This window comes from Corythoichthys intestinalis, chromosome 17 (genome assembly GCF_030265065.1).
Source record: "Corythoichthys intestinalis isolate RoL2023-P3 chromosome 17, ASM3026506v1, whole genome shotgun sequence".
NCBI lineage: Eukaryota > Metazoa > Chordata > Actinopteri > Syngnathiformes > Syngnathidae > Corythoichthys > Corythoichthys intestinalis.
Window position 1 is genome coordinate 4,244,416 of NC_080411.1, and position 22,234 is coordinate 4,266,649.

The window sequence follows — 22,234 nt, forward strand, 5'->3', positions numbered from 1 at the left end:
CTAGACTTTGACGCAGGATAACTTGCATAAAGCACGTAGCAGCTAAATTAGCCGCACTGCATCCATACTTATAACAACTTTAAACTCGTACTTTGGACTTTTTCTTGTCGCACTATTTGTTCTTATGTTAAAGTGTATATAATATTTTTTAACTCTTGATCGGAAAAAAAAAACCTGAATAGGCCAAGTAACTAAAAAATCAACTTGATAAAAAAAATATGGATCCAAATAAAGAGGACAAAAGACACCACATTTCGGGACATACTTGACCTAGACCTAAAATGGCGTGCCTCAATTATATTTTTATTTTCATTATTATTATTATAACTCATAATTGTATTTTTAAAATAATATTTGGCATATTTTAATGAACAAATAAACATGAATAAAAATTCGTTGTTAAATAGCTTCCGGAAATTGTCAACAATTTAATTGGTTCACAGCCTAAAAATCCCGCCCACCTGCGTAGATGGGTCAGTTTAATAGGTTCAAGTGAGCTGTACCGAGATCTTTAAAATACGTTCAAAATAAAAATTAATAATTATAATCACAAATTTAGTAGTTGGATTTCGTGTTTAAGTAACACGTTAAACACAAAAACCTAAAACTGCGGATTGAAACAAACAAATGAGGCGTGCGAAGACTTCCCATGTTGCAACGCGGTTGTGGCAACTCGGGGAAAAAAAACAGTTCCTCCGCCAAAACAAACAAGCTGGATTTTCCGTATCTTTACACTTAAATGATAAACACATTTTTTTGGTCGCTGTTGAATTGTAACGTAATTGATAATATTTTAAGGGTGTCATAAAGGAGATGTTCAAGTTTTGCGCAATTTTTGTCAGTGTTTGATAGCATTCCCTGCTAGCAATAAGCCTCAGTTTTACTTTGAAGAAGAACAATAGGAACGACAGGTTCCATTTCGGCGCCGCGGTACCGCTGGCGTCGCTGTCCGGAGCCGTCGCAACGCCACCGAAGAGGGTGTCGTGGAAACCGAGCCTCGGGTGCTAGCTTTCGGTCAGGAGGATGAGCTCCGAGGAGACCGCAGCCTCCAGCAAAGCGTCCCCGCCGGAGGACGATGGCATGACGTGGTGGTACCGGTGGCTTTGCAAAATTGCTGGTGTGCTGGGAGGAATATGTAAGATGATTTCTTTTACCGTGTAATGTATGTACTGCTTTGCTTGTGTCCATCAGTGTGTGTCCTAATAAGAATTCGGATGGTGGTATAAGTACACCCGGTGTACCCCCGCGTATTCGCGGATTCATTTTCGATCAAATACGTAAATGATATGCTGTAACTATATTTGTCTTTTTAATCCCTAGATGCACAAATTACTCTAACATAAGTGGGTCAAAAATGACCCATATTAGAACCAATATGTTTTTATGCCATTTTGGTGAAGAATAATCACTTGTATATTAATTCATATTATATTTAGGGCCACACAAGAATGATTTCATGCTTGAAATATGTTTATGATTCAATTAACATTATTTTGGGGGGGGAAAAAAACAGCAAAAGACTTTATCCTTCCTTGTATTTTATCATCGATGATGAAGAGCTCCCATGCATCTTTTTGGTGACACAGCGGTGCTAAGCCCTTGTGGAGGCACTGACCGATTTCTGAGAATATTGTGGTTCTGTGTTCTGCCCTGGGTGGGAGGTAATTCTCTTTAGTAAGAGCCCTACCAGCTCATTCTGTTGGCCATGATTTGGACACTTTCTTCTTCAGAGGACACATAAGTGGAATCTTATGAGTCAGATTGATCCTGTTCAGTTGGATTTCCAGGTGGACAACTGCCACTGCCACCTGAACAATAGTCTGGGTCCTCATCATTAGAAATTTTGGACACTTGAGTCCAACCCCGTCACTACCTCTCCATCATCCAACATCTGTAGGACCATTTCAGCTGTAAATCTAGTAGCTATGACATTTTGGATAAGGAAACATAAGAGTAGTGTTTTCAATAGATCAATATCTAGCTGTATAAATAAATACACACACACTATATGTATACAATAATGTTAGCTAACCGAGGCTAGGTTCGAATCCGATTTTTTCGTGTTTTTCCAACTCGACTGAACGGGAAAAGTCGCATAAAAGTGGACCATTTTAAATTCGTTCAAGGTCACTTTCGTATGTGGTTAAAATCCCATCCGGGCCACATTTTTCCAGAATGTGGCTGCAGTCCGAACTGTCAAGTCCCCCAAATTGGAATTCATGCAGCAATTAACATCAGCAAAGAGCGAGAGAGACCAGGTGCTACGGTAGCGGTGCAGCTGTGCATTAGCGTTAGCGCCTAACTTGAAGGCGGCTTTTGAGGAAGGAGCAGGCTTGACAACAGTCATAAAAAAACAAAAGGGGTTGAGGATAAGCCTGACAATGCTCGGTTTTCTCTCTGCTCCAATGCTCCTGCGCATGCGGGCCAGTTTGCTCAGCGTATCTCAGACTGCGAATTTGAGCTTATGTGTGATACTTGAACAGGCTCAATGGACCAAGGCAGTCTGAACGGGTACGCCAAAAAAATAGATATGACAAAAAATCGGAATTATGCATTAGGACCTGCAGTATGAACCTAGCCTTAGTTAGCTAGCCAGTTATGAGGTAGATTAATTTGTTGATAAATAATGATAAAAAATAGTCATGAAAGACACACACTCACACACATACACACACACACAAAATACTATATGGACATAATACTAACAGTACACGTATCAGCTCTTGCTATGTAAAATAATCTTCTTAAGGGATGTCACTTTTTAAATACCTCGTCTGTGTGGTCCACGGTAAATTTATTCCTGACAGCCAAAGTTGATAAGAATGAAAGATTCCTATTGGATTCCATAGAAAATGCACGCGGGTCATTTTTGACCCACTTGTGGAAGCTTAGGGTAGTAATACAAAAATGACAATTTCTTTAAATGTATAAAAAAAAATCATCGAAAATTTGAATGGCATTATATCAAAAACATGTTTTTTGAGGAATACATGGAATATGAATTGATAACAATTTTTCATTCCGAAGATATTTCGAGAAAACAACCTAATTTTTGACCCACTTATGCATCTAAGGGTTAAAAAGTACGTGTCTTTAAGTTTCAATGAAAACATATTTTTTGACGCGGCGTGAAAAATGCTTATTGAAACTTTAGGTGTTCGCGGGTTTTTACTTTCCAGGGCCAAGTATTTATTTTTTTTATTTATTAAATTAACATGATTAACAGACAGATGAACAATCAACAATACAAACCAAAAATAAAACAAACACAAATATGACAGGGGGTATAAACATTCCAAACATTTTGTGATACACTGTATGTCATATTGTTGCCACTAGAGGCAGTGTATCCACTCAAATCTGGAAAAGTAAATGCAAACACTTTCAAAACAAACCATTACAACGCCAATCTAATTAAACGAATACTCGAAGCAGTAAAATTTGATTCAAAGCTTTTTTTCTAATCAAATTACGCCACTTAATCGATAAAGCATTAATATAGTGTCAAAGCGCTTTGAGTACCTCGAAGGTAGAAAAGCGCTACACAAGTGTAATCTTACCATGGAGCTAGGGATGGGAATCGAAATCCGATTCCAATTCCGAACCGGTTCCGAGTGTTTCGAGGCCTCGACATCACAATGAAAAAGCCTTAACGATCCCTAAAGACGCATATTGCGTCGTGACGTGTCTTGTTGTCCAGACGCATCAAACTAGCATGGCGCCAAGAACCACTCGCTCCAAAGTTTGGCTACACTTCACCAGGAAAAAGGGTGAAAATGAAAGGTTACGATTACGATAGTTTAACACGAGCATTGCCGCCGTAAACATAACAATGACAGCACGTAGGTTCGAACGCTCGAAAGTGTGTCTTCACTTTACGAGGAAAAATTACAACAAAGCGACTTGCAGTCATCACTCGCTTGGATGCAGCATTTCTTCTTCACGTGAGCGCGTTCTTCTTCGCATGGGGAAGCGCAAGGGCGCCACCACTTGAGCGTGAACGCACCATAAAAACTAAAAGGCATGCATTTCAATATACTGGTAAATAAAAACAGGGGTCCCCAAACTACGGCCCGCGCCTCCATATTTGGTCCTGCCCCCTGAACAATTCCAGAGAGCATTTTGAATTTTTTTTGTTTTTTGCTCCCTCAGTAGTGTTATTTATTTCTTGGCCTTTTCAGTGAATAACTCAGAGAGGTTTTTTTTTTGTTATTATCTATTAATAGTGCTATTATTATTTATTATTATCACATTATATTATTACTTTTATTTTATTTACTTTTGTTCCGTGAAGAATCCACAGAGGGTTATTTGATTGTGGCTTTCTGAAAAACAATGATTTTTTTACATTTACGCACTCCTGCAATCGTCACACTTTTTCTGTTACAAACTGACCTGGGCCTCTCATCAGAGAAGGGAAAAGTTATGTGGCCCTCACAGGAAAAAGTTTGGGGACCCCTGCTTTAACACATATTGCCAAAGGCAGAACAACGACCTACATGCCAATATATACCAATATTTTTTATTTCTATTGGAAAAATGTTTCAGTAAAATGTTACACATTCTTGTGCATTTGCCACTTATTGCCACAGTTAACACTGAGGCTTTGGGCCCCTTTTGACCTCGTTGTGAGTTTGTAAGGTTGGGACTTCTGATTAAACAAACTCGATGCCAATCAAAATGTTTGTTCTTCTTTTTCCCAAAATTAGAATCGATAAGAGAATCGGTAAAGAATCGAATCGTTAAGCAATATCGATAATGGAATCGGAATCGTAAAAATCGTATCAATTCCCATCCCTACATGGAGCATATATTTTTTTTTCTCTGATTTGGTTGGCCTGTATTTAAAACACAAATTCACATAGTGCTCATTTTATGATCTTTGACAGATAAATAAGCACTATATTGACTGTACAGCTCACATGAGTGTTTCTGGGAAGCATAAGTAAAAGCTTAGCTCTTGCCAATTGTCTCCTGGCACCTGCTGTTTGATCCCGGCCCGTGAGAGCCGAGAGCCGGGTTGTCGTCAAACAAAAAGCACCATCAGTAACACTTGATACCACTGCGTCACACAAACCACAGCTGCATATTCCATGAGCTTTGTATTATTTAGCAGAAAACTTAAACCTTAACCCTAAAAGTGCCTGTGACAGCATAAAAACAATCTTAAATAGCATTATTTTGTGAATTAGAATCATATTTTGAGACGATTCGACTATATACAACAATTTGGCAAAGCGCAGATGAAGAGAAATTAGTCTTTTAGTCTGCAGTTTAGCCCCGCCTTTCATTATAGCGCTCTAGCGTCCCCAGATGGAGGATGACATCGGCAGGGTCACAATTTCAACTGATTTAGAATTCAGTCCATTGAGCGAGACGATTCAGAGGGAGGAAGACTGCGACAGAGAGCAGCAAAATGTCATTGTTTCAACTTCTACTCCAATATTTTATTTATCTAAGTATTTTTCCCCAACTGCTAAATAAATGGTATGGTCATGACAAATAACAGTCTTGTGCTACATGGAATATAAAATATTAAAAATGCATTTATTCAGTACGACAGGGCAAAATTAATGCATAATGGTCAAAACTGTCGACTTCTTGCACCTCCGGAACGATACTTTATGCCACCAGAGTTAGTCAGGCTTTTGTCGTTTCCTTGCCCCGGCTTCGAAGACAGAAGAAAGAGAGTGTAAGTAAAACAGGAGGCGTGACAGCGAGCCGACATGCTCACCCGAACAGAGCGGCGTTTCCAAGTTTTTTCTGCGGCGGGCAGGCAGTGCTCGTCGCCGGGGAGAGATGGGGAAACGCCGAAAATGACAAATCACACCAAACTACCCCAACTCGTGTCACACACGATGGCGGGGTTGATTGTCTTCACCGATCGGCCAGCCCACGGCGGCGGGCAGGCAGTGCTTGTCGCCAGGGAAAGAAGGGGAAATACCGAAAATGTAAACAAAACAGGTGTAATATTATCATCAACACAACGCCGTCGTCATCTCTTCGGTGGGGCCAAGACACCCAGGCCTACCAAAGCAACACCCGAAAACAAGAACAAAGTTTGATAGCGCAGCGCCTCTCAGACGTCAAGGCAGGCCCAAACTCCCACCTCAGTTGAGCTAAACAGACCCACCTGTGATAGAAGATTATCCTAAAACACACCCTTCTTTTGCCCACAGCCCACCCCGGGAGAGCCTTCAAAAGACTGAATGTTTAATTAATCGTGGTCATTTTTCTTGGGAACCTTTTGTTGACGTGTGATAAGGTGACCTCGCCTCCTCGCCTGAGTCTGTTCTTGTTTCACCTTGCTGTTTGATCGCTGTAGATCTGAATAAATTGTCAACTTGTTCTCGGTGAGCCTTCTTTAAACCTTTCAAAATGGAGTGCGTACAAGTGGTTAAGACTAAGGTGAACGCGCGGAGTTTGGCCTTTTGGCAGGGATGTTGGGATCGTTTCGGCTGGCGCAATTCTAGAAATTTAGATTTCTTCAACATAATATAAAACACGAAGCTTACTCACTTAGTCATCCGTCCAATGGTCTCTTGATTGTCTGACTTGTTTTGGCCATCGCGGCGAACAAGAATCTTTTGGAAATCCAAAAAGAGTCACACCACTCTCCCTGGTGCAGCAACAAAAGCCTGCAGCACATTGGGCTGGCGTGATGCGAAAAATAAATGAATTAATCCACAAAATCAGCTGAATCCGCAGTCCATCTGCATGCTATAAAGCAATGGTTGTGTTGTGAGATGGTGACCCGGGTGAGGTCACATTCGCATTCTTCCTAAACTAGGGACTGGAGCTGGAAGTCACTCATTTTTATGGCGCAGGATTAAAAAAATTGAATATAAACTGTCGCTTCCACACACATCCAAGCGGTCCATTTCATTCAGGAGCATAAAATACTGCGTAAAATATGAAATATACATGCCTTTTGCTGTCATAGGCACTTTAATAGGGCAAGTGTCACCAAGTATTTTTGGTGAATTAGAAAACTTCGTCATAAAGACCTGGCATCCACGTAAGTGGACATCACATTTTGGGTCATGGAGGCCACAGTAATAATATTTTGTGTAGTACAAGTGTGTCTTATAAATAAAAGAAGGTTTAGTTCCCCCTTTTGATTTTTGATTTTAAAAAATTGATAAAAAGGAACCAAATCCAACTATTGTAGAGTATTATCTATTATCTCATTGCATTGTATTAACATTAGATGCCCAAATTCATTTAAACTGAATGCCCTCGTTCGAGTCAGCGACTGATCTCTGCCAGACCTCCCAGGCAAAATGGATTGGAGTTTTGTTTTTTTTTGTCAAATAACAAATCCTGTGTTTTCTGCAGCATGTGCCATTGCGGGAGTGTGGAACTGTGTCACTGTGAACCCTTTAAACATCGCTGCTGGAGTGTGGATGGTGTAAGTCTATAAATTGGCACGCATTAACTCGTTTAAATGTGTTTGTATTTTAACCCCTTACTCATTCACTGGCAACTAGATGTGTGACAATATTAGGGCTGTCCCAAACGAGTAATTTTCTCCCGATTAGTCAGCCGACTATTTTTACGATGAGTCGACTAATCTTAATTATATATATATACAGTCGGGCAAATAAGTATTTAGTCAACCTCTAATTGTGCAAGTTTTCCCACTTGAAAATATTAGAGAAAATGTCAACATGGGTAAACCTCAACCATGAGAGACAGAATGTGGAAAAAATCCCAGAAAATCACATTGTTTGATTTTTAAAGAATTTGCAAATCATGGTGGAAAATAAGTATTTGGTCAATACCAAAAGTTTGTCTCAATACTTTGTTATGTTTTCTGTAACTCCTCACAAGCTTTTCACACACTGTTGCTGGTATTTTGGCCCATTCCTCCATGCAGATCTCCTCTAGAGCAGTGATGTTTTGGGGCTGTCGTTGGGCAACACGGACTCCCTCCACAGATTTTCTATGGGATTGAGATCTGGAGACTGGCTAGGCCACTCCAGGACCTTGAAATGCTTCTTAGGAAGCCACTCCTTTGTTGCCCTGGCTGTGTGTTTGGAATCATTGTCATGCTGAAAGACCCAGCCACGTCTCATCTTCAATGCCCTTCCTGATTGAAGGACATTTTTACTCAAAATCTCTCGATACATGGCCCCATTCATTCTTTCCTTTACCCAGATCAGTCGTCCTGGTCCCTTTGCAGAAAAACAGCCCCAAAGCATGATGTTTCCAACCCCAAGCTTCACAGTGGGTATGGTGTTCTTGGGATGCAATTCCGTATTCTTTCACCTCCAAACATGAGAACCTGTGTTTCTACCAAAAAGTTTTATTTTGGTTTCATCTGACCATAACACATTCTCCCAGTCCTCTTCTGAATCATCCAAATGCTCTCTAGCGGAACTGCAGACGGGCCTGGATGTGGACTTTCTTCAGCAGGGGGACACGTCTGGCAGTGCAGGATTTGAGTCCCTGGCGGCGCATTGTGTTACTGATAGTAGCCTTTGTTACTGTGGTCCCAGCTCTCTGTAGGTCATTCACTAGATCCCCCCGTGTGGTTCTGGGATTTTTGCTCACCGTTCTTATCGTTTTGACGTCACGGGGTGAGGTCTTGCATGGAGCCCCAGATCGAGGGAGATTATCAGTGGTCTTGTATGTCTTCCATTTTCTAATAATTGCTCCCACAGTTAATTTCTTTACACCAAGCTTTTTACCTATTGCAGATTGTCTTCCCAGCCTGGTGCAGGTCAACAATTTTGTCTCTGGTGTCCTTCGAAAGGTCTTTGGTCTTGGCCATAGTAAAGTTTGGAATTTGACTGACTGAGGTTGTGGACAGGTGTCTTTTATACTGATAATGAGTTAAAACAGGTGCCATTAATACAGGTAATGAGTGGAGCCTTGTTAAACCTCGTTAGAAGAAGTTAGACCTCTTTGAGAGCCAGAAATCTTGCTTGTTTGTAGGTGACCAAATACTTATTTTCCACTCTAATTTTGAAATCTTTAAAAATCAAACAATGTGATTTTCTTTTTTTTTTTTCACATTCTGTCTCTCATGGTAAAGGTTCACCCATGTTGACAATTACAGGCCAATCTAATCTTTTCAAGTAGGCGAACTTGCACAGTTGGTGGTTGACTAAATACTTATTTGCCCCACTGTATGTGAAAATATCTGTGTTGCTTTCGTATCACCTTCCTTCTATTCCACGGTATGTCTGTGACTGATATCATGTTTTAACACGTGAAATGATCTCAATTACTCAATTCACTGATTAATTGGTAATGTCTGCTGGCTTCTAATGAAGCTCCAAAATTGAAGAAACCCCCTGATGTTTCCAGATTGAACGCCTTCGTATTGTTCCTGTGCGAGGTGCCCTTCTGCTGCCAGTTCATTGAGTTCGCCAACGCTGTGGCGGCCCGCGCCGACCGCTTCCAACCCTGGCAGAAAGCATTCTTCTACTGCGGGTGAGATGTGCTACGTTGCTAAGTCCAGTTTGCTTGTCTTTGTAAGGACTCTGGTTGCAACTAGTGATTTGATACATCTTGTGTTTTACTAGAATGGCACTATTTCCCATATTCCTGAGTTTCACCTTCACCACACTGTTCGGGAACGCCATCGCCTTCGCCACTGGGGTCCTCTATGGCCTTGCTTCTTTAGGGAAAAAGTAAGAGCACCACACTTATAAATTTTTCTTTTTTAATACATTTTTTTTCTCTTTTAAGCAGCACTGTTGAACTGTAAAAACATGATTTTCATCTTTTTACTGTCTTTCAAACTCCTACTAACAAGCAGTAGACGTTTATTTTAAATCTACTTATTGGTTAAATGGAATACTAAACTGTTTTTAGTTGATCATCTTAACTTGTTTTTACTTAAGCAACCAAAATTCCTCTTCACAAAAATGATCAATAATCATTTTCATTTAACAGTGTTTTTTAAAAAGTATTTATTGTGGGAAAGCTCCCCACAAAAAAAAAAAAAAAATTCCTGTCCACTTCTTTGGCACGGAGCCCACGCCCTTTGACCTTTTCCCACCACTCCCACTTCAAAACGTTCCAAAAATTCACACAATCTTTCGATTTAACCCCTCGTGTTTACGGTATTTCAAAATGTATTATATTACACAATTCGTCTGTTATTTGTCAAAACGTATTTATTTCAAAATGTTGTTTTTATTTTTAAATTTTGACCCTTTTGGGGTTTCATAAGGCATTATTGGCACTTTGTGCTTGCACTTGATCCATTAAAACTGATGTTTGCACTTTTTTGGTTACGACATCAAATATAGTGGTGCAATATAGGCACTTTTTCTCTTATTTTTCATAGAATGCTTATTGGAAAACTTTGAAGTTGTTACATTTATCATTATTAAATTATCCAGTGGGGAATCACAGTATAATTAGCCATAATATGTTAAGTCCATAACTGCATACAGTGTGGCAAATAAGTATTTAGTCAACCACTAATTGTGCAAGTTCCGCTTGAAAATATTAGGGAGGCCTGTAATTGTCAACATGGTTTAACCTCAACCATGAGAGACAGAATGTGGAAAAAACCCCAGAAAATCATATTGTTTGATTTTTAAAGAATTTATTTGCAAATCATGGTGGAAAATAAGTATTTGGTCAATACCAAAAGTTCAGCTCAGCACTTTGTTATGTACCGTTTGTTGGCAATAACGAAGGCCAAACATTTTCTGTAACTCTTCACAAGCTTTTCACACACTGTTGCTGGTATTTTGGCCCATTCCTCCATGCAAATCTCCTCTAGAGCAGTGATGTTTTGGGGCTGCTGTTGGGCAACACGGACTTTCAACTCCCTCCGCAGATTTTCTATGGGGTTGGTATCTGGAGACTGGCTAGGCAACTCCAGGACCTTGAAATGCTTCTTACGAAGCCACTCCTTTGTTGCCCTGGCTGTGTGTTTGGGATCATTGTCATGCTGAAAGACCAAGCCACGTCTCATCTTTAATGCCCTTGCTGATGGAAGGAGATTTTCACTTAAAATCTCTCAATACATGGCCCCATTCGTTCTTTCCTTTACACAGATCAGTTGTCCTGGTCCCTTTGCAGAAAAACAGCCCCAAAGCATGATGTTTCCACCCCCATGCTTCACAGTGGGTATGGTGCAATTCAGTATTCTTTTTCCTCCAAATACGAGAACCTGTGTTTCTACCAAAAATGTCTATTTTGGTTTCATCTGACCATAACACATTCTCCCAGTCCTCTTCTGGATCATCCAAATGCTCTCTAGCGAACAGCAGACGGGCCTGGACGTGTACTTTCTTTAGCATGGGGACACGTCTGGCTGTGCAGGATTTGAGTCCCTGGCGGCGCATTGTGTTACTGATAGTAGCCTATCTTACTGGGGTCCCAGCTCTCTGTAGGTCATTCACTAGGTCCCCCCGTGTGGTTCTGGGATTTTTGCTCCCCGTTGTTGTTATCATTATGACGCCACGGTGTGAGGAGGGAGTTGAAAGTCCGTGTTGCCCAACGACAGCCACAAAACATCACTGCTTTAGAGGAGATCTGCATGAATGAATGGGCCAAACTACCAGCAACAGTGTGTGAAAAGTTTGAGAAGAGTTACAGAAAACGTTTGGCCTCTGTTAATGCCAACAAAGGGTACATAACAAAGTATTGAGATGAACTTTTGGTATAGACCAAACACTTATTTTCCACCATGATTTGCAAATAAATTCCTTAAAAATCAAACAATGTGATTTTCTGTTTTTTTTTTCCACATTCTGTCTCTCATGGTTGAGGTTTACCCATGTTGACAATTACAGCCCTCTCTAATATTTTCAAGTGGGAGAACTTGCACAATTAGTGGTTGACTAAATACGTATTTGCCCCACTGTATTTTCAAAATCTCCGTTATATAAACACTTTCACATCTCGAATCTAAAATATTGGCAATAAAATTGAAGTACAGTGAGTCCTCGAGAGAATTCTGCTCCACGACTTAACTTGCATTTCCGCGTAAGCTAGCACATTTTTCTCCAAAAGCTATTAGCTGGTTGTCTGGTTCTCAATTGACCTTAGAGTGATTGATTCCCAACAGGGCCTCCATCTTATTTTGTCGTCCTAACATTCCTAACAAGCTCCATTTTAAGTGTCAACTAATGACCTCTTCCCAATCCCCGCCCTAACTACCTAATGGCCACTGGTCTCTCAGGGGGGACGCTGTGACGTACGCCCGGCTGCAGCATCATAAACAGAGCGACGAGGAGAGAATGACCGGCACCACCGAGTAAGACCTCGCATCTCCAACCCTCCTTTAAGGCAAAACTCTCAAGACCTCTTGCTTGTATTTATTTATTTATTTAATTCTGGGACTTGGTGTGCGTCTGGTGAACGTGTATGTATTCCTTTTATGGTTTGTAATTTTTTTTTGCTGTTTGCTTGTCGCGCGTCAAATAGGGCTGCCACAAACAATTATTTTGATAGTCGACTAATCAATGACTTTTTGTGATAAGTCGACGAATGCGTACATGAATATAACGTTATCGTACTCTGGGTGTAACATTTGAGTTTAAAAAGCGCTTTGGAAATGGAAAGTTGGACTTTGACTTTGGAATTATGTACAGTGGTATGAAAAAATACCTGAACCTTTTGGAATTTGTCACATTTCTGCATAAAATCCCCATCAAATGTGATCTGATCTTTGTCAAAATCACACAGATGAAAATACAATGTCTGGTTTTACTAAAACCACCCAAACAAGTACCTGAACCTTTTGGAATTTGTCACATTTCTGCATAAAATCCCCATCAAATGTGAGCTGATCTTTGTCAAAATCACACAGATGAAAATACAATGTCTGGTTTTACTAAAACCACCCAAACAAGTACCTGAACCTTTTGGAATTTGTCACATTTCTGCATAAAATCCCCATCAAATGTGATCTGATCTTTGTCAAAATCCCTCAGATGTAAATACAATGTCTGCTTTCACTAAAACCACCCAAACAAGTACCTGAACCTTTTGGAATTTGTCACATTTCTGCATAAAATCACCATCAAATGTGATCTGATCTTTGTCAAAATCACACAGATGAAAATACAATGTCTGGTTTTACTAAAACCACCCAAACAAGTACCTGAACGTTTTGGAATTTGTCACATTTCTGCATAAAATCCCCATCAAATGTGATCTGATCTTTGTCAAAATCCCTCAGATGTAAATACAATGTCTGCTTTCACTAAAACCACCCAAACAAGTACCTGAACCTTTTGGAATTTGTCACATTTCTGCATAAAATCACCATCAAATGTGATCTGATCTTTGTCAAAATCACACAGATGAAAAAACAGTGTCTGCTTAAGCTAAAACCACCCAAACAAGTACCTGAACCTTTTGGAATTTGTCACATTTCTGCATAAAATCCCCATCAAATGTGATCTGATCTTTGTCAAAATCCCTCAGATGTAAATACAATGTCTGCTTTCACTAAAACCACCCAAACAAGTACCCGAACCTTTTGGAATTTGTCACGTTTCTGCATAAAATCCCCATCAAATGTGATCTGATCTTTGTCAAAATCACACAGATGAAAATACAATATCTGCTTTTACTAAAACCACCCAAACATTTATAGGTTTCCATATTTTAATGAAGATAGCATGCAAACACTGACAGAAAGGGGAAAATAAGTGAACCCTCTGCCTAAGGAGACCTAAAGAACAATTGAAACCAATTTTTACCATACAATTTAAGTCAGGTGTAGGGTTGCAGCTATCGAATATTTTAATAATCGAGTAATCGACTGAAAATTCTATCGATTAATCGAGTAATCGGATAAAACGTTTTTTTTTTGTTTTTTTTAGGTAAAGAGCAATTATAAATATACATGAGGGAAAAAAAGACATTTAATCCAATATTGAACCATTTTCAGTCAATCAATGTCTATATTCGATGTACATTGTTGAAAACAGCCAACAATTGCATCTAAGATGTGACTAGAAAAAACATTCACTGCTTTCACTCAAAAAACTTCTAGATCTTATTTAAAAAAAACATATTTCTTACCTAAAAATGTTATTACGCTTAATAACACACATCACTTGAAAGTTGCGTGTTTTTCCCACGTGTTTCAATTTAATTTCCATTTGTGTCAAGCTATTTTTAAGTTCTAGTTAAGTTTTAAGTTAGTCTAAACTGTAAGTACTGATAGGATTTTGATTTTTTTGCAGTGTTCAAAATAAATTAATGATACCTGCTGTATTGGAGCACATTAGGGACCAGTGCTACTTGTTGTTTTATTCAGCAATGACTACTGAGCTAAAACTGACAGTTAGCTTTATTATGTTTTAATTTTACACCCTCATCACTCTACAATGCTGTGTTTTTAGAGATTAAATAAAGCCTGTATGTAAAACACGTTAGCCACGCATCGACTATGGTCATAATCAATAGAAACCTAGCCCTCCGAAGGGCTAAGGTTACGTGAACGAGTGTCAGTAATGTTACATTTATTAGCGATGAGAAGTGTACTGCTTAAAGATGGCGGCTGTTTACTAATGCTGCCCAGACGCGGCCGAGTCTGTCATTTCGCATCTAGTCCTAAATGCATGCGATATCTATGAGACGCATCGGACACTACCTGCTGCTAGCATCATGCGGGTGTAATTTTTAGCAATGTCGGCGTAGTTTGTAGCGGCTGTTGGCTGCGGTAAGTTTTTTGAATTTTTTTTATTGCTTCTTCCTCTACGCACGTGACGTCAGCGCGTTGTCCCGCATTAAAAGTAGTCGGGGCAAAACGTGATGCTTTGAGCTGGCAAAATGAAACGATTCCTCAAGGAGAATAAAATTACTCGGATCAGTTTTTGAACTCGAGTTACTCGAGTTGCTCGAGTATTCATTTCAGCTCTAGTCAGGTGTGTGCCCAATCACTGATGAGTGGTTTAAAGCTGCCCTGCCCACTATAAAACACACACCTGGTAAGAAATGTCTTGATGAGAAGAACTGTCTGGTGTGACTCATGGCTTGGTCAAAAGAGCTGTCTGAAGACTGGCGATTAAGCTGGGAAATGATACAAAACCATCTCTAAAAGTCTGGATGTTCATCAATTGACAGTCAGAGAAGTTGTCTACAAATAAAAAAGAACCCTAGAGTGTCTGCTGAAGACTTACGGGAATCACTGGCACAGTCCAATATCTCCGTCAATACATCAACTACATGTAAAACTATGGCCAAGAATGGTGTTCACGGGAGGACTCCACGGAGGAAGCCACTGCTGTCTACAAAAACATTGTTGCTCGTTTAATGTTCGCAAAAAGACACTTGGACACTCCACAGAAGTTTTGACAAAATGTTTTGTGGACTGATGAAACCAAAGTTTAATTGTTGGGAGTAACACAAAAATGGAACAGCTTACCAACATCAACACCTCATCCCCACCGTGAAGCTTGGTGGAGGGAGCAACATGATTTGGGGCCGTTTTGCTGCCTCAGGGCTTGGACAACTTGCTATCATTAATGGAAGAATGAATTCAAAAGTTTATCAGGATGTTTTGCAGGATAACCTGAGGCCGTCTGCCAGACAGTTGAAGCTAACAAGAGGATGGGTGCTGCAACAAGACAATGATCCAAAACACAGAAGTAAATCAACTTCAGAATGGTTTCAGAAGAACAAAATACACGATCTGGAGTGGCTAAGTCAAAGTCCAGACTTGAACCCCATTGAGATGCTGTGGCATGACTGAAAGACAGCGATTCATGCCAGACATCCCAGGAATCTGACTTAACTACAGATGTTTTCTAGAGAAGAATGGGCCAAGATTAGTCCTGATCGAAGTGCCAGTCTGATCTGCAGCTACAGGAAGCGTCTGGTTGAAGTTATTGCTGCCAAACCCCAAATATTAAATGCAATGGTTCACTTACTTATTTTCCCCCCTTCTGTCATTGTTTTCATACTATCCTTATTAAAATATGAAAACGTATAAATGTTTGGGTGGTTTTAGTTAAAGCAGACACTGTTTTTTCATCTGTGTGGTTTTGACAAAGATCTGATCACATTTGATGGTGATTTTATGCAGAAATGTGAGAAATTCCAAAAGATTCAGATACTTTTTCATACCACTGTAACTGTCTCATTGTTTTCCAAAGTAAAAAGCAGATGTTTGCAAATATCTCATTTTAGTCTACTTTGATCAGATATCAAATTTATTGCATTTGCTTTTTCTAATTCAAACATTTTATTGGGGAAAAAAGTCAGTATTTTCTGCTGGTTTTTGTTGTTGTTGGTGCCTTCTTTCACTTAAATTATTTTTCATACACCTAAAGTAACAAAAATATCATGTCTCCCCCCCCGCCCCCCCTTTTTTTTTTTTTTTTTTTTTTGATAAAAGGAAAATGCAAAAGCATGAATGAAAAAGGGAATTTTTACTGTTTGGCTGTTAAACAAGTACTTGGAGTTTTTCTAGGTCAACCTTCTCTCTAAATGATTCCACAACGATTAAAATCTTCATTTGCTAATTGATTAGCTGTTGAATAGTGGTGGCAGCCCTAGTTTGAAGCCTCCACAGCAGTTCAAAACTTGGACGTCCATTTTGTTATTGCTCCCTTTCAGGACCTTAACCGTCATACTGATTGTATCATAATGCTTATGTGACTTGCTGATTTATTCCACCTTAAAAAGTCTGAGCCTTTGCCTTTCCTGATCCACAACTTGGAATGTATTTTTATTTTTAACTATGAAAAATTGAATTGTTTTGAAAGTTTTATTGATGTACTCCAGCACAACTTTTGCTCATTTGAAGTCTTACCGGGACGAAAAGTTGTATTTGAGGAAATACGGCCTTTACCCTTCATAGAGATTTAGAGTGTATTTCTCTTTAAACTCATTTTAATATTTTGTTTGTAAGTGAAAATCTACAAAGGTAGACATACGGATCCCCTAAAGCAGGGGTCTCAAACCGGTCCTCAAAGGGCCGCAGTGGGTACTGGATTTCATTCCAACCAAACGAGAACAATCCCTTTTCACCAATCTGGTGTCTAACAAGTGTAATCAGTTAATTGCAGTCAGGTGCTGCTTACTTTAGCAGAAACCTCATTGGTTGAACTGTCTGTTTTGGATCTGTTGGAACAAAGACCAGGACCCACTGCGGCCCTTTGTGGAATCGGTTTGAGACCCCTGCCCTAAAGGGACATCGACAGAAATGAAATAAATTTATCAGTCTGGTGTAACTTGCATAGCAAAGGTCTGCTAGCAATGCTAATATTTACAACAAATTGCTAACTTGCATAGCAAAAAGTTGTATTTGAGGAAATACGGTATTTACCCTTTGTAGACATTTAGAGTATTTCTCTTTAAATTCATTTTAATATTTTGTTTTTAATTTCAACAAAACACACATTAATTTATAATTGAATTTCTTCACGAAAATTAAGTGAAAATCTACAAACGTAGACATATACAGAGCCCCTAAAGGGACATCGACAGAAATAAAATAAATTTATCAGTCTGGTGTAACTTGCATAGCAAAGGTCTGCTAGCTTAAATGCTATATAATGCTAATATTTACAACAAATTGCTAACTTGCATAGCAAAAAGTTGTATTTGAGGAAATACGGTATTTACCTTTCATAGAGATTTCGAGTGTATTTCTCTTTAAACTCATTTTAATATTTTGTTTTTAATTTCAACAAAACACAAATTAATTTATAATTGAATTTCTTCACGAAAATTAAGTGAAAATCTACAAACGTAGACATATACGGCGCCCCTAAAGGGACATCGACAGAAATAAAATACATTTATCAGTCTGGTGTAACTTGCATAGCAAAGGTCTGCTAGCCTAAATGCTATATAATGCTAATATTTACAACAAATTGCTAACTTGCGTAGCAAAACTCCGCTAGTTTAAATTATATAATGCTAATGTTTACAGAAATTAGCTAACCTGCATAGCAAAAGTCCGCTAGTTTAAATCCTATATAATGCTAATGTTTACCAGATAGTTTAGATCGGGCGTCCCCAAAGTTTTTCCTGTGAGGGCCACAAAACTTTTCCCTTCTCTGATGAGGGGCCAGTTCAGTTTGTAACAGAAAAAGTGTGATGATTGCAGGAGTGCCTAAATGTAAAAATTTATTGTTTTTCAGAAAGCCTCAATCAAATAACCCTTTCTGGATTCTTCACGGAACAAAAGTAAATAAAATAAAAATAATAATATAGTATAATATAATATAATAATAAATAATATATCACTATTAATTAAATAGATAATAACCAAATAACCCTCTGTGGGTTCTTCATAGAAAAAAGCCAGGAAATAAAATAACACTATTGAAGGGGGAAAAAAAATGTTCAGGGGGCATCCGGCCCGCGGGCCATTGTTTGAGGACCCCTGGTTTAGCTGGATAGCTAAGCTAGTAGACTTTTGGTATGCAAGTTAGCCAATTGTTGTAAACATAAACATGACATTTAAGCTAGCGGACTTTTGCTTTGGAAGTTAGCCTATTGCGACAATGCAACAATTGGCTAACTCGGTAACAGAAAAAAGGCACAATATCACAAATTTGATAGTTACATTACGTAATAGGTATGTACTGCAGTACTGCTAATGTAGCTTGACTAGCTGTTACGTACTTTACGTAGCTGTGAACCGCCTTTGTTAAAATGAACACACAAATTGGTAGTTACGACAAAGTATTAGTATAAATCCTTATATTGATAATAATTTGATGAAATATGTCCTTATTGGTGAAACTGATTCTAAAACACAATACTGTTGATTTTAATCGAGGCTGTTTTAGAGTCCATTTAGCTACATTAGCCATACAGCATCCATACCAATTATGTATAGTAGTATAACGACTTTGGTCTTGCAATGTTACTTTTTTCTCTTACTAATACTACAACCTAATCTCGTAATGTTAAGACTTAAATCTCGTAACATTACAAGGCATGAATTTATTCTTGTAATACTATGACCTTTTTCTCCTAGTCCAATTTTTTCCCCCCATTTTTTTATTTGGCCCTAAAACTCCGTCATAAAAATGGGACTAATGTTAATGTACGTGTGTGTTTTCAATGTACTATTTGCATTGTTGTTTTCTTTGTTTCATCTCTAATGATGAAAGTTTTGGAGCAAATGTTTACATCCGAACCCAAGTTTTCTCAGCTGAACGTCTCAGGTACGCGCTCACGTACACACCCCCTTGCTGCTAAGCCATGCTAACTACAGTTGTAATAAAGGTTTGAATTCTTGTGTGCTGTGACATGACTCGTCTTGATGGGAAAATAAACAAACCTGCGATTGCAGTGCAACTTTATGATGCTGTGGATGTTTATTTCGCTAGAGTTCCCTTCCGTACAAAAAAAAAACGGTTTGTGTTACCTTAGTACCTGAACACATTTGACTGATTCCCAGGAATTTTGGGAGAAATTTGATGAGACAAAAAAATTTGAATTTTCATCTGACTTGAATGTACAGCAGAATTTCAGAAATACATGAACAGTCAAACGTGATGGTGGTACTTACTGGGGCTGCTTTGGTGCTTCAGGGCCTGGACAATTTTCTGTGATTGATTGAACCATTTTTTTCTGCTCTTAATCAGGAAATCCCAGCATCACTTTTTGACCCTAAGCTACATTTCATGTTTATTTAGGTTATCTTTGTCTTATATATGAATTTTGTGATATGGATCTTTAACTTAAAGAAGGGGGAAAATGTAATTTTGCTTACTTTTATTCTTTAATATGGAGGAGTTTGACCTTTTAGCCAGATTGCCGGAATCCTGGCAACCAAACTGCTGGAACAGCGCTGGCGCAATTCCAACGATTCGGGCCGGCGCAACCCTGACAACCCGGCCAAAAGGCAAAACTCCGCACGTTCACCTTAGTTTGAACCCTTCGTACTGACTCCATTTTAAAGGTGGGAAAAGGATTTGAAACACAAGTTCACAATTTATTCCAAATCGACAGCGATCAGAAAGCAAGGCAAAACAGAAAAAAGACCCAGACAAGGAGGAAAGCTGGCTCCAACACACTTAAAGCTAAATAAATCTCTGGCTGCGATTGGTGTCGATAGACATGCAATCCATTTGAACTGGGAGGGTTGGCAGCGATGCTAGTTCAAATGGATTGGACGTCAGTCGCTGTCAATAGCACTGAAAAATAATAATTTACTGCCATTTGTCCTTTATTACGGGATGGATGCTTTTTTATTTTTAAAAAATATATTTTTTTAATATACACTGATAACCCTTTATAGGGCAAGGGAGTATTTTTGGTAATTAAAAAAAAACAACTTACTTGTCCACATACAGTACGTTTTAGGTCATTTAAACCAACACTTAGATACCAAATGTTAATATTGTGGATACCACGTCTAAAATATAATCATTTAAAAAATATATATATAAACTATTTCTAATCAGTTTTACGTAATTCATAATGATAAATATGATTGTAAATGAATACCATTTTAATACAATTTTCAAAAATGAAAGCTATGTTTTTTTTTTTTTTCATTTTACTTAACTCATTGCCTTCCAGTGAGAACAATGAACGTCCAAATCATTTAAACTGGGAGAACAGGCTGTGAAGGCGAATCTTTTCTGTACCATTGACTGCGCTACACGTCTAATCTGAGTGACGTCAATGCCTGCTAATGAGCCCCATTGACACAACATGGACAACAGAGGGCGCAATTACCTTATATCATAAACGTGGCTTTTGTGTTCACCGAAAAATGAACCTTTACTGTATTTTCAGACATTTTGCCTTATTTTTTTTGTTAAATTGTATTCATTATTTAGTATTTTTTCCCATTATTGTTTTGTAAATATATACATAACATATAATAAACATTTATACACGCTAGATTTATTGTATATAATTCGTCATATTTTGGTTAACAGTTAAAAATTACACTCGAAAATGAGCTTGAATATAATGTTAAACATGCACATCTTTCAATTTCATACGCAAGTATTTTTTTTTTTTTTTTAACTCATTCACTCCCTGCCATTTTCACCAGAGCAAGGCCCTTCGCTCCCGGCCGTTTTACTGGATTTTGACTGATTTTGCAAGGCCCACAGAAAATTCTGTTCTATTGCTATAAACATAGAACCCACCAAAAGAAAGATTAGACTCTTCTTTCAGCAGAAAAAAGTAAATTCATATCTTTTTCCATTCTTTAGAAATCAGCATTAGAAAATAGCTTAGTTTGAGCAATTTTCCAATTTCTGATGAAAAAACGGAGAAATTGAGCTTTTTGTGAAAGCATACATTTCAAACATAACTTTGACTTTAACACAGCTATTTTTTTGCTTTAGTTACATCCCAAACATCTGAATTATGTTTTCCTTTTACAAGATAACAGAAACAACAAGACAATAGAGCTTTTGATAGCAAAGAAATTTACACATAACTAACTGAACGATGAAGCTATTGTGGCCGCGACAGCCGGTTTAACTTTTCCCTCATCGTTGCCTGTCTCAAAAAGATGAATTTGTTTGAGTCGCGAGCAGCACGGGCTCAACGGCATCTAGTGGTCCCGGTTGTTCTGCTCGGTTGTCCAGGACCTGGCATCCGGGCCGTCCTACCGGTTGTTCTGCTCGGTCGTCCACCGCCTGGCATCCATTTGGTCCTCTTCCACCGGCACCCCGGCTTTGCGGCTTGGCCTCTCGTTGGCGTTGAATTGGGTTGCGTGTCTTACCAAATTTGCAGCATCTGGGGAGCAAGCATCGAGGATCAAATGGTATTTCAACATGCTAAAGAGTCATTGCATTTACTGTCTTTTCTTCAAAAAGAAGGAAGAAAAGCATAAAAAGAAAGAAAGTCCCACAGCATGGCAAGTGGGCGTTTACATTTTGTTTTCAGCACAATTTTCTGCGTATGTTCCGGGACCTGTGCCCGTCTCATCATCCCTTCGCTGTCATATGTATGGTATTGACCCAAATATAAGACGGTGTTTTTTGTATTGAAATAACACTGGGGAAAAAAAAACGTAAAAGACGTATAAATACGTCTTTGGGACACTGAAACAATTAAAAATAGAACGTATTTATAGGTTTTTGGGAGCAAATTAGTTAATTGCAGTTTGTCAAATAATTGTAAAGATTAAAATTAGGCCTGTCAACAATAACACGTTAACGACCATGATTAATCTGGAAATATTAGCGCATTAAAAAAAAATAACGCAAATTATAAATTAAAAAATAAAATTTTAAAGCTCTGTTTGCTTAAGTATTAATTCATTCACACATCATACATTTCATCTTAAAAACTTTTTAAAAGTCAATTATAG

General features: G+C 38.6%; 1 protein-coding gene across 1 annotated transcript; it reads left to right on the forward strand.

Annotated features, from left to right (window-relative positions):
- Positions 1-262: 262 nt before the first annotated feature.
- Positions 263-19,305, forward strand: cacfd1 (calcium channel flower domain containing 1). The gene is made up of 5 exons (XM_057819743.1): positions 263-1,135; positions 7,339-7,411; positions 9,316-9,441; positions 9,534-9,641; positions 12,155-19,305. The coding sequence occupies exons 1-5, from the start codon at positions 1,024-1,026 to the stop codon at positions 12,231-12,233; spliced, it is 498 nt and encodes a 165-aa protein (XP_057675726.1). The 5' UTR covers positions 263-1,023; the 3' UTR covers positions 12,234-19,305.
- The last annotated feature ends 2,929 nt before the right edge of the window (positions 19,306-22,234 follow it).